The 13,518-nt window shown below is 40.8% G+C and overlaps 1 protein-coding gene across 4 annotated transcripts in view; it reads left to right on the top strand.

Moving 5' to 3' along the window:
• Positions 1 to 4,345: 4,345 nt before the first annotated feature.
• The window catches only part of LOC140727560 (uncharacterized), a 53,983-nt gene continuing 44,810 nt past the window's right edge, over positions 4,346 to 13,518 (top strand). For all 4 annotated transcript variants that reach the window (XM_073045043.1, XM_073045042.1, XM_073045045.1 and 1 more), the window contains exon 1: positions 4,346 to 4,471. In XM_073045043.1, the coding sequence (XP_072901144.1) occupies positions 4,392 to 4,471 (80 nt within the window). In that variant the 5' untranslated portion in view covers positions 4,346 to 4,391. The remainder of the gene's footprint in view (positions 4,472 to 13,518) is intronic.

Here is a 13,518-nt window from a genome sequence, read left to right as displayed (position 1 = left end):
AGTGAATAAAAGAAGTCCCGAGACCAAACTCTGGGTTACCCCACTAGTCACAGGTTACACCTTCAACCATCGCTCTCTACTTCCCATTATCGATCCAATTTTGAACCCACCTTGCTAGTTCCCCACGTATCCCATGCAACCTAAGCTTTCCGATCAGCCTGCCATGCAGGACCCTGTCAAAGGCCTGACTAAAGTCCATAACACTGCATCCACTGCCAATCTTCATCTATCCCCTTAAGTTACCACTTTGAAAAATTCCAGAAGATTAGTCTGACAACAGCTATGTACAAAACCATGTTCGCTATTGCTGATCAGGCTTTGACTATCCGATTGATGGTAGATCTTGTCCCTCTTAAATCCTTCCAGTAACTTCCCTACAAATAAAGATGGGTTCACTGGCCTATAATTTCTTGGCCTGTCCTTGCTACCCATCTTAAACAATGAAACAACATTAGCTCTCCCTCTAGTCACCTGAACTTTGTCAATGGTTAACAACGAAGGAAATAACAAGGAAAAAGGAGCTACTGCCTTCCCGGCTAAAGTCTTGGGCTTCTAGCCCGGGTACAGGTATCAATGTTTCAATGACAAACTCTGTCATCTTTATCAGGGATGACTTCACAAGGGTATCCCATAAGAGGTCCACTTGGTCATCTCCTGGTTTTGGCCACCTTAATGTATGCAGGATAGTTTTTTGCATCAATACATAGAGGTACCAACTAGAGAAGGGGCAGTGTTAGATCTCCTGTTAAGGAATGAGATAGGTCAGGTGATGGAGGTATGTGTTGGGGAGCATTTCGGGTCCAGTGATCACAATGCCATTTGTTTCAATATAATTATGGAGAAGGATAGGACTGGACCCAGGGTTGAGATTTTTGATTGGAGAAAGGCTAAGTTTGAGGAGATGCGAAAGGATTTAGAAGGAGTGGATTGGGACAATTTGTTTTATGGGAAGTATGTAACAGAGAAATGGAGGTCATTTAAAGGTGAAATTTTGAGGGTACAGAATCTATGTTCCTGTTAGGTTGAAAGGAAAGGTTAAAAGTTTTCAAGGGATATTGGAAACTTAGTTCGGTAAAATAGAGAGATCTACAATAAATATAGGCAGCATGGAGTAAATGAGGTGCTCGAGGAATATAAAGAATGTAAAAAGAATCTTAAGAAAGAAATTAGAAAAGCTAAAAGAAGATACAAGGTTGCTTTAGCAAGTAAGGTGAAAATAAATCCAAAGGATTTCTACAGTTATATTAATAGCAAAAGGATAGTGAGGGATAAAATTGGTCCCTTAGAGAATCAGAGTAGACAGCAATGTGTGGAGCCAAAAGAGATGGGGGAGATTTTGAACAATTTCTTTTCTTTGGTATTCATTAAGGAGAAAGATATTGAATTGTGTAAGGTAAGGGAAACAACTAAGGAAGTTATGGAAACTATGACGATTAAAGAGGAGGAAGTGCTGGCTCTTTTAAGGAATATAAAAGTGGATAAATCTCAAGGTCCTGACAGGATATTCCCTAGGACCTTGAGGGAAGTTAGTGTAGAAATAGCAGGGGCTCTGACAGAAATATTTCAAATATCATTAGAAATGGGGATGGTGCCGGAGGACTGGTGTATTGCTCATGTTGTTCCATTGTTTAAAAAGGGTTCTAAGAGTGAACCTAGCAATTATAGGCCTGTAAGTTTGACATCAATGGTGGGTAAATTAATGGAAAGTATTCTTAGAGATAGCATATATAATCATCTGGATAGACAGGGTCATTAGGAACAGTCAACATGGATTTGTGCGTGGAAGGTCATGTTTGACAAGTCTTATTGAATTTTTTGAAGAGGTTACTAGGAAAGTTGACGAGGGCAAAGCAGTGGATGTTGTCTGTATGGACTTCAGTAAGGCCTTTGACAAGGTTCCACATGGCAGGTTAGTTAGGAAGGTTCAATTGTTAGGTATTAATATTGAAGTAGTAAAATGGATTCAACAGTGGCTGGATGGGAGATGCCAGAGAGTAGTGGTGGATAATTGTTTGTCAGGTTGGAGGCCGGTGACTAGTGGTGTGCCTCAGGGATCTGTACTGGGTCCGATGTTGCTTGTCTTATACATTAATGATCTGGATGATGGGGTGGTAAATTGGATTAGTAAGTATGCAGATGATACTAAGATAGGTGGCATTGTGGATAATGAAGTAGGTTTTCAAGGCTTGCAGAGAGATTTAGGCCAGTTAGAAGAGTGGGCTGAAAGATGGCAGATGGAGTTTAATGCTGATAAGTGTGAGGTGCTACATTTTGGTAGGAATAATCAAAATAGGACATAGATGGTAAATGGTAGGGCATTGAAGAATGCAGTAGAACAGAGTGATCTAGGAATAATGGTGCATAGTTCCCTGAAGGTGGAATCTCATATGGATAGGGTGGTGAAGAAAGCTTTTGGTATGCTGGCCTTTATTGATCATTGAGTGTAGGAGTTGGGATGTAATGTTAAAATTGTACAAGGCATTGGTGAGGCCAAATTTGGAGTATTGTGTACAGTTCTGGTCACCAAATTATAGGAAAGATGTCAACAAAATAGGGAGAGTGCAGAGGAGATTTACTAGAATGTTACTTGGGTTTCAGCACCTAAGTTACAGAGAAAGATTGAACAAGTTAGGTCTTTATTTTTTGGAGCATAGAAGGTTGAGTGGGGACTTGATAGAGGTATTTAAAATTATGAGGGGGATAGATCGAGTTGACGTGGGTGGGCTTTTTCCATTGAGAGTAGGGGAGATTCAAACAAGAGGACATGATTTGAGAGTTAGGGGGCAAAAGTTTAGGGGTAACATGAGGGGGAATTTCTTTACTCAGAGAGTGGTAGCTGTGTGGAACGAGCCTCTAGTAGAAGTGGTAGAGGCAGGTTCGATATTGTCATTTAAAGTAAAATTGGATAGGTATGTGGACTGGAAAGGAATGGAGGGTTATGGGCTCAGTGCAGGTCAGTGGGACTAGGTGAGAGTAAGCGTTCGGCACGGACCAGAAGGGCCGAGATGGCCTGTTTCCGTGCTGTAATTGTTATATGGTTAAAATGTGCTTTAAGGCTGAAAATACCTCTTTCCTTGTAATATGTTCCAATACCTCACTACTTATTTCCTTCATTTCTTTGGCATCCATAATATTCTCCATAGTAAACACTGAGGAGAAATTGACATTAGAAATCAGTCATCTCCTGCGCCTTCACCCATGGACAGCCCTGACAGTATTTAGGTGTCTCTCCCCCCAAGACATCTTTTAACTGTAAATATAACTGAAGACCCCGCTGGGATTGTCTCGAACTCTGCCTGCCAATGCCAAAACCACTCAGAACATCTACAGAGAGCGCTGCCACAAGAAAGCAGCACCCGCCATCAAAGACTCTCGCCATCCGCGCCATGCTCGCTTCTCTCTACCACTATCGGGTAGGAGGTACAGAACCCTTACGTACCACACCACTGGGTTCAGAATCAGATATTACCCTGCTGGTTATCAGGCTCCTGAACTGGTAGGGATAACTTCACTCACCACAGCTCTGAACCGATTCTACGACTTACAGACTCGCTTTCAAGGACTTTACAACTCATTTTGTCAGAATTATTTTCGTATATTTGCACAATTTGCCTTCGTTTGGACATTGGTCATTTAACAGTCTTTGTTTATGTGTAGTTTTGTTTTGTAAATTCTGTTGTATTTCTTTATTTTCCCGTAAATATTTGCAAGAAAACGAATCTCGAGGTAGTATATGGTAACATGTACTTTGATAATAATTTTTACTTTGATATTGACATCTCATTTGCTTCTAATATTTTGAAGTTAAAACTTCCTTATCAGAATCAGGTTTATTAATCACTGATGTATGCCGTGAAATTTGTGGCAGCAGGCCAGTCCAGAGCAATTTTTAAAAATTACTAAAGTTACAATAAGAAATGAATTAAAAAATAAGCCATGCAAAAAGAGAGTGATGTGGCGAGGTAGTGTTCATGGACAACTCATAGATCTGACGGCTTATTTCACACCCTGCAGAAAATTCCCTCAAATTGTACGACTTCATACCAGTCTCTGAAATATGACATTAAATTGAACAGGGGTACACACATTAGTACTTCTTGGATTTAATGTGATGAAAGTGATTATGTTGCTAAATGTTGTTAAACTGCAGTGATTAGGGTTGTTCCGGTTGATTCGAGAGGCTTCTATTTCCAGTGTTCTTATTGCTTTGCTTTTGCATTGTCTATTTTTATTTTTATCTGTTACATGATCCGACCGTATCTCATTCCTACATAAAGCCCAGATACAATACCTGCTCCCCCTGGCGGCGGCGGCGGCAGCAGCAGCAGCAGCAGCAGCAGTTACTACTGTTGCATTGTGGGAAGCCCTAGGCCGCAGGCTGGACAACTACCATGGCGACCAACATCGAGGAGATTTTCCGCTCGTTTGTGGTGAAGAAGATCAAGGAGATCGAAGATGAGAAGCACCAGAGGTAACGGCGCGTCTGCTCGATAAATGGCGTGGAGGTCAAGAAAGGAGGCGGCAGAGTTTTCGGTGCCCGGGTTAGAGGAAGGTCCGTGCGGCCTCCGGTGGAGCGAGCAGACGGCGGCTGCTGCCCGCTACCCGGCCCCGGGCTGGGAGGAAGAGTGTGAGGGGGTAGGGGAGAGTTCAGCCGGTGCTCTTGTTGCTGGCGTTCAGGCCGAACAGTCCTCTAGCGGCCCCTGAAGCCTGGTGTTGGGTTGGGGAGCGGGCACGGTGTTGGAGGAGTCAGGGAAGGTGGGGGTGGGGCAGAGTCCAGTGTTGAGGGTGATAAGGGAGAGGGGGGGGGGGGGTAGCTGGTAGGGGAAAGCATGGGAACCTAGGGATGGATGATTTGAACACAAAATGCTCTGCAGTTGCTGGAAATCTTGATGATGCAGGAACTCAGCAAGTCGGGCAGTTTCTGTGGAGGGGAATAAACATGATAAAGGTCTTGGCTCGAAACATCAATTGTTTATTTCCCTACAAAGGCACTGCCTGACGTGTGAGTAATTTGGCTGTCTAGGAGCTCAGGAGAAGGAGTTGGTTCAGGAGTGTAACTTAAGAGCTCGGGTGAAAGCGGGGTTACTACTGGACAGCCTGCGATGATCCAGCAGCATCGTGGCGGTTGTTGGGCTCCCAGGGTTAGAAAGTTGCACACAGCAAATGAGCTCGGAGGATTGGGGCTTGTTGGCCAGTCTGGCAGCCTTAGGGCACACCAGGGCAGGTGTAATGGGGGAAAAAATACAGTTCATTTGAAAACCCCAGTTACTGATCAGTGGGACCCAGGCTATTGGCCCAGTGAGCATTGCCTATAGATAGATAGATAGATACTTTATTCATCCCCATGGGGAAATTCAACTTTTTTCCAATGTTCCATACACTTGTTGTAGCAAACTAATTACATACAATACTTAACTCAGTAAAAAATATGATATGCATCTAAATCACTATCTCAAAAAGCATTAATAATAGCTTTTAAAAAGTTCTTAAGTCCTGGCGGTAGAATTGTAAAGCCTAATGGCAATGCATCCTGTCTGAGGAGCATTGCATCGATAGTAACCTGTCGCTGAAACTGCTTCTCTGTCTCTGGATGGTGCTATGTAGAGGATGTTCAGAGTTATCCATAATTGACCGTAGCCTACTCAGCGCCCTTCGCTCAGCTACCGATGTTAAACTCTCCAGTACTTTGCCCACGACAGAGCCCGCCTTCCTTACCAGCTTATTAAGACGTGAGGCGTCCCTCTTCTTAATGCTTCCTCCCCAACACGCTACCACAAAGAAGAGGGCGCTCTCCACAACTGACCTATAGAACATCTTCAGCATCTCACTACAGACATTGAATGACGCCAACCTTCTTAGGAAGTACAGTCGACTCTGTGCCTTCCTGCACAAGGCATCTGTGTTGGCAGTCCAGTCTAGCTTCTCGTCTAACTGAACTCCCAGATACTTGTAGGTCTTAACCTGCTCCACACATTCTCCATTAATGATCACTGGCTCCATATGAGGCCTAGATCTCCTAAAGTCCACCACCATCTCCTTGGTCTTGGTGATATTGAGACGCAGGTAGTTTGAGTTGCACCATATCACAAAGTCCTGTATCAGTTTCCTATACTCCTCCTCCTCCTGTCCATTCCTGACACACCCCACTATGGCCGTGTCATCAGCGAACTTCTGCACATGGCAGGACTCCGAGTTATATTGGAAGTCTGATGTGTACAGGGTGAACAGGACCGGAGAGAGTACGGTTCCCTGCGGCGCCCCTGTGCTGCTGACCACCGTGTCAGACCTACAGTCTCCCAACCGCACATACTGAGGTCTATCTGTCAAGTAGTCCACTATCCAATCCACCATGGATACTAGTTCAGTAAGCCCAGCCATTAAACTTAGGTTAGAAAGTTGAGAGCAGCAAGCTGGCGGACTCAACATGGAGCTCTTGCCATTGAGATCCTAGTTGCTCAAGAGCCTGGTGTATGGTACTGAAAAATGCATGCATTTTGAACAGAACATCATTATAAAATGGAACTGACCAAGATATGTTTTAAGTGCTGCTTGCTGTGTGTCACTCAAGATTTCCAGCAATTGCAGAATCTGGTGTGTTTTTGATTATCTGATCTCCCGAGCCCAGAGATTATCAAAAACACGAGATTCTGCATTTGCTGGAAATCTTGAGCGACACACACACACCCAGACTGCTGGTGGAACTCGGCAATTCAGGTAGCTTTTATGGAGGTTGACGTTTTGTGTCAAGATGCTTCATTCAGACCCTGAAGAAGGGTCTCGGTCCGAAAAATTGACTATTTATTCATTTCCATAGATGCTGCCTGACCTGCTGAATTACTCCAGCATTTTGTGTGTCTTGCAGCTGATGCAAGTTCAGTGTTACCAGACGTTTACTTTGGGAAGATCCTCAGTTCTCCCAAAAAACGTATGATGCTAGCAATCTCTGAGGATCTAACCTGGTCCCAACATACTGATGCAACTATAAAGAAGGCAAGAAGCAACTGTATTTCATTAGGAGTTTGAAGAAATTTGGCTTGTCAACTAAAACACTCAAACTTCTACAGGTGTATCGTGGAGAGTATTCTGATAAGTTGCATCGTCGTCTGGTATGGGGGTGGGGCTACTGAACAGGTTCGAAAGAAGCTGCAGAAAGTTGTAAAATTAAGTTAGCATCCATCTTGGGAACTAGCCTCTGTAGTATCCAAGACATCTTCAAGGAACAGTGCCTCAGAAGAAAGATGACGTCCATGATTAAGGACCCTCATCACCCAGGATATGTCCTCTTCTCACTGTTACCATCAGGTAGGAGATATAGAAGCCTAAAGGCACGCACTCAACAATTCAGGAACAGCTTCTTCCCTTCTGTCATCCGATTCCTAAAAGGACATTGAACCCATGAATACTACCTCACTTTAAAAAAAAATACATATTATTTCTGTTTTTGCACTATTTTTAATCTATTCAATTTGCATATATTAATTTATTTTTTTCTCTATTATCCTGCATTGCTTTGTCCTGCTGCTGCTAAGTTAACAAATTTCACGGCACATGTTGATAATAAACCTGATTCTGCAATCTTTCAACATCTGGTTTTTTGCGTATTAACATAGTTGATATACGTAGTTATTGATACAGTTATTCATGTTTCTTTTTAACCAGAATGGAATCGGCACTATAGCAATCAGTATATTGACTCACATGGTAATGAACAATTGAGATTCTGTAGTATTAGTTGGAGGGGGTACGGTATAACTGCAACTGATGAGCTGTTAAAAGTGTTGTGCAGATATGTCTAACACAATGTATGGACTGAAGCTGTATTTAACTGACCAATGTATGTAAATATCAACTGATGACTGATACGGGAGAAGTAACAGTCTGTACCAGTTTTCTTTTTGTATGCTTTAGTTGGGGAAACAACTACAAGGAAAATAAATTTCAATGTTAATATTTTTCACCCTGTAACCTTATTTTCACTTGTTAAAGGGCCATGTGTTTGCTGCACTAATTATCAGTATCATTTGACTTGTATGATGTGAAATATGTGGTTTCTTGGCAGTGGTACAATGCAAAGTCATAAAAATTAACATGAATTGGAAAATAGAGCGGGGGGGGGTGAAGGAAAAGTAAGGTAGTATTCATGGGCTGTTCATAAACCTGATGGCAGAGGAGATGAAGCTGTACCAAAGTCATTGAGTGTGAGTCTTCAGGCTGTCCTCCTAGATAACAGTAATGGGAAAAGGGCATGCCCAGGATAGTGAAGGTTCCTTAGTGATGCACGTTGACTTCTTGAGGCACTGCTTCTTGAAGATATCCTCGGTGGAGGGGGCGGTTGTGCCTGTGAACGAGCTGCCTGAGTCTGTAACCCTCCACAGCCTCTTACGACTGTGTGCATTGGAGCCTCCGCGCCAGACAGTGATGCAACCAGTCAGAATGCTCTCCACTATCCATCTGTAGAAATACTTGGTGACAAACTGAGTGTCCTTAAACTCTAATGAAGTAGAGTTGCCCGTATGCCTTCTTCATGATTACATTATTGTGTTGGTCCCAGGATAGATCCTCCGAGATGTTGACGCCCAGGAACTTGAAGCTGCTCACCCTTTCCACCACTGATCCCTCAGTGAGGACTGGTGTGTGATCTGATATTTCCATCCTGAAGTCCACAATCAGTTCCTGGGTCTTGTTGACATTAATTAGAGGTTATTCTTATGATACAATTCAACGAGTTGATCCTCCTCACCAACAATGGTAGCATACTCATTTCCTTCTGTAGAGGTGTGACAGAGGTTTGGAATTTGGACTTAATTAACATATTGGGACTTCAGTTAATACGTGGCTTCATGAGTTAGATATAGTGTGGGATGAATGCTACAGTTTGCTAGTACAATATTAAGCTGCTGTTGGAGCTTGGTGGATTTTGTGGTAAGTTAATCTGAGCTCCATTGTATATCTAATAATAAAGATTATAATTTTTATTATATACAATATAATACTGGGTATAAAGACACTTTGATCTAATTTGTGTTTGTGTTTTGATGAAATATTGTGCCCAAATTTTTTGCTGAGTTGAAAAGAAAGTGCTCTTGCTTTTCAAACTTCCAGATTTAGAAGGCACTACTAAAGAAGGGGGACTTACTGGCGGTTTTTACAACAAAAAATACGACTAACTTCTCTGTTGATAACACTTTTTATGGGTGTTGGTCTTTTTGATAATTGGGTTCTTGCTTTGTGGCTGCCTGTAAGCAGACCAATCTCAAGGTTATAGAATTTATACATGTGTTTACAGATTGTTTACAATAAGTTTACCAGCTTTTCAGTGGCAATTTGCAAACTTTAGAGGTAATTTTCATCATAACATTTCCTGAAGTGAATCTACAATGTACACGTGCAAGAAAAGTACAAAAATACAACTGCAGATGCTGTGGATCAAAGAATACGTACACAACGCTGGAAGAATTCAGCAGGTCAGGCAGCATCCGTGAGAAAAGAGTAGCCAACGTTTCAGGCCGAGACCCTAGGGTGCTGCCTGACCTGCTGAGTTCTTCCAGTGTTGTGTACGTATTCTCTGCAAGAAAACTACTGTCTCTTCAGTGAGTCAAATTGATGATTCTACTGAGGCATGTGGAATCTGAAGCATGTTATTCAATATGAAGGAGAAATCTATAGAACAAATAAGAAGGGAATGATGAGATTTAGAAATGGAAGAAGCAGACAAATGATTAACAATAATTAAAACTGAAGAAATAAGCTAGTCACCTTTTAAAATTAACTTTTAGTACAGGTGCTCCATGGGTTGCAAAGACCTAACTTAAAGGAATCAAACTTTATGTAAATTCTCCACTGAAGTTTTATAGAACACTTCAAGGTAATATTTAAGAGTTTTGTGGTATTCATTAATAACTGGATTCAATATATATTTTATCAGATTATGTGGAGTACCAGGGTGAATATTGAAAGAATTTTAGGAAGTGTATGTAGAGTGATGTGAAATGGTTATCTTTAGGAAGTGGGCCATTCTGACTTGTGGAAGAATTGGAAAAGAAGCCATACATAACCCAGGACTGCTTACAGTTGCACTGAACACATAACATTGCATTAGTGAGGTTATCAAGTTATCACATAACTCATGGGCAAGTTCACACCTGTGTTTCATAAGCAAATTGAGTAATGAAGTACTGATGCAACAGACATTGTTGAACTTCAAGTGTTTTCATTTCTCTCCTATGTAAAACGATAACTGTGGATACTGGAAATTGCTGCTTGATGTTCATCAATAGTTTTAGCATAAAATCCATGCTGACCTACTTCATTAATATTACACTTTAAATGGGTTATTACAAGTTTGCCACTGTTGGTAATGAGATTGCCAGATGTTTGAGGTTGCATAAACCCTAGTTAAAGTTGTTTAATTATTGTATGCAGTCAACCTTCACTAATCCAACTACCTGTAATCGAGTTCCTTTGATAATCCGGCACTGATTTCAAATTTTCCGCGTAATCGTAATTTCAAATTTCGTTGGCCACTGTACCAATCTACTGTGCATTGTTTTGTTTGTGCTAGATCTGTTCACGTGTTGGCACACTCTTGTAAGCACAGATAGGCAATTCCTGCTTGTTTTCCTACATTTATTATATCATTTGCATGAGGTGCAGCCGCCTGGCACACACTGGGTCGGTCCGCCTTCTCGCCTGCCTGCTGGCAGTCACACACTACTTTCCAGCATCGCCCGGCCGGCGCTCCGTTCTCTTCTGCCTATGACCTCAGATCAGATGTGGCGACCAGCTGAATTTAAGCATATTACTAAGCGGAGGAAAATAAACTAATGAGGATTCCCTCAGTAACTGCGAGTGAAGAGGGAAGAGCCCAGCACCGAATCCCCAAAATGTGGTGTATAGAAGACCTCCTTTCTCCGACTTCTGCTTCTGCTCACCCAGATGTGCTGCCACCAACATCAACAGTTTTTGAACAAACTGTTGTGCCAGTTTCAGCACCAGTTCCTGATGCTTCACTCATTTTTCAAGATGTAGATGTTGACGATTCTGACAACCCCACACATGCAAGCATGTAACTTTGTCTGAAGGTATATTAAATGTCTCACTTTAGAAGCGGAAGTGCTCAACTGTTCTGTGTAAGTTAATTCCTGTACATTTACCTGTACCTTTTATTTTATCTGTGCCTGTACAGTATATTCATTAAAATTTCACATGCTACTCATTTAATATTTGTATCATTATTATCTAACTTGTACTGATTTACATGATATTTTAAAGATATGATGAGGCGGTTAGCTATTGCTTAATGTGATCCTTCTGTAATTCGGCATTTTCACTGATCTAGCACTCTGCAGGTCCCAACAGTGCCGGATTAGTGAAGTAAACTGGAAATAATTCTTTAATGTGTTGGATACAGTGTTACATTGAGGAGAGAATAAAAGTTGAAATGATTTGAGAAAATGTGTCCAATTATAAAGTTTCTGTCACTTTGGAAAGTGGTTCAAAATGAATTTAGGTAGAGTTTGCAGATCTTGGTAGATCGGGTAACATGATAATTTTGCGGTATTGTCAGTAGTTCAGTGACGTACAGTAGAGGATGTGAAGTAATAGGACAACACATTGGGATCATTATTACTTCATTAAAGTGGAATGGACATTTGACGTTTTCTTGCTAAGCTTATTTAAATTGTTCATTTAGCAGTGTAAATATCATCCCACATATTTGAGTTGTCTTTGAGGAGGTTTAATAAAGCAGTCTGTTCTTTTCTCGTGATGGTTTGCGGTAAAGCTTTGGTTCACTGTACATGATATGAGTAAGCATGCCGGTGGAATTGTATTTATCTAGCATTGCTGTTGTGTGTCTTCCCCTTAAGAGAAAATTCAACTTTTTGCTGTTACACTCCATCTTGTTGTTAGGATCAATAGTTTGCATTCATACTGTACCTTCATCCCAAACATTCCAAGGCTCTTCGCTGGAACATAATCAGAGAAATGTTGGCAGTGAGCAAAAGGAGTTATTAGGAGGAGTGACTAAGAACTTGGGCAAACAAGTAGAAAGTCTTAAAGAAAAGGAAGGATGCTAAAATAACATTTTGAATTGTAAAAAGATAGCTTAATAGGAGAAGTAGCATATAGTTTTAAAATAACTTTGAAGCGCATTCAATTCCATTGATGCAACACTATAATCTTTTTTTCAGTAAATTACAGTTGACTGGCTGTCAAGCTGTGCCATATTGAATAAAATCAGGGGCAGTAGAGAAATTTTTGTAGATGGGGTGGCAGGTAGGCTGGTGACATTTCCTGGAAGTTGATGTATGCTGTAAAGTTCCTATCACTGCATAAAATCATTGCAATCCTGTTGTGCTGTTTCTGATTCTTGGCAAGAGTTGGGTTTATACAACCCGAAGGTAACCTTATGTGTGACTTGTGCATGTGCATAAATGTACATGAGTATTCCTTATTTACAAAGGGTTGAATTCCTGAAATATATAGTTGAATAGTTGGCATTTGTATTGGTGGGATGCAATGCACTATTCTTTAGAACAGAAAATAAGTTCATTAATGGAAGTCTGCCCTAAAGAGCCTCTGGTGTTGCAGCAGTAACTTGTGAATTGAATATTTCTAAGTGGAAGAGTTCCTGAGCTAGTATATTTCTATTGAAGTTGCTGTTTTCCCATCACTTAGTGTTACTCACAGAAAAACATGTTAAAATGGCACATGCCATGGTTACTGAATTCTAAGAGTTCCTGAATTAAGAGAAAGGATAGTAAGTTAGTTGTTAGTTGACAACTTGAGACCGTAAGATATAGGAGCAAAATTGAGCCATTTGACCCATAGAGAATTTATTTTATGGCAATAAACCAGGGCCATTTTGAAAAATAAAACTATAAAAATGAAGTTATAAACCATGGAGAATGTAGTCTCCATTTCTGTCTGCAGAATCATACCTGTGCTGCTGAGTGTTTCACCTTCATTTTTGTTCTAGTTTTGCATGAAACTGTAGTACCCAGTATATTAGCATTGATGAGTCGAGGCTTGGATAACATGCATTAAGGTAGCTACTGTATATAATCGTTCTTTTATATTTCATTTGCTAACTGTATGTTGGGGGAACTATCACAATTTTTTGAGCAAGACTTTTTCACTGACATTTGAAGTCTCTTTTATCTCTATTATTTAAATTTGAGTAATGTTTAAACCATTTATCCATCTACGATAATGTGACAACATCCCCAAAGTGTGACATGACAAATTCTTTCCAAAACCAAAAGTGCACGATCTTTTACACGTGCACAAGCTTTAGTTGTCTTTGCTGGAAAACAATCATCTGCAGCAAACAATTCTGTCCTCACTTGAGATCCATAGAAAATCACAGACAATGCAACAAAGTTAAATCAATCAGTATTCGGAAGATGTCAAATGATACAAATTCAATGGAAACTTCAGATCTTTCCAGGATATTAAAATTAAAGTGCTTTTATTCATGAAAAGGTTGATCTGAGCATCATTTTATGATCTTTTTAC

Source organism: Hemitrygon akajei, chromosome 5 (assembly GCF_048418815.1).
Source record: "Hemitrygon akajei chromosome 5, sHemAka1.3, whole genome shotgun sequence".
In the NCBI taxonomy this organism is placed as follows: domain Eukaryota; kingdom Metazoa; phylum Chordata; class Chondrichthyes; order Myliobatiformes; family Dasyatidae; genus Hemitrygon; species Hemitrygon akajei.
This window is presented reverse-complemented; position numbering and strand designations above follow the sequence as displayed.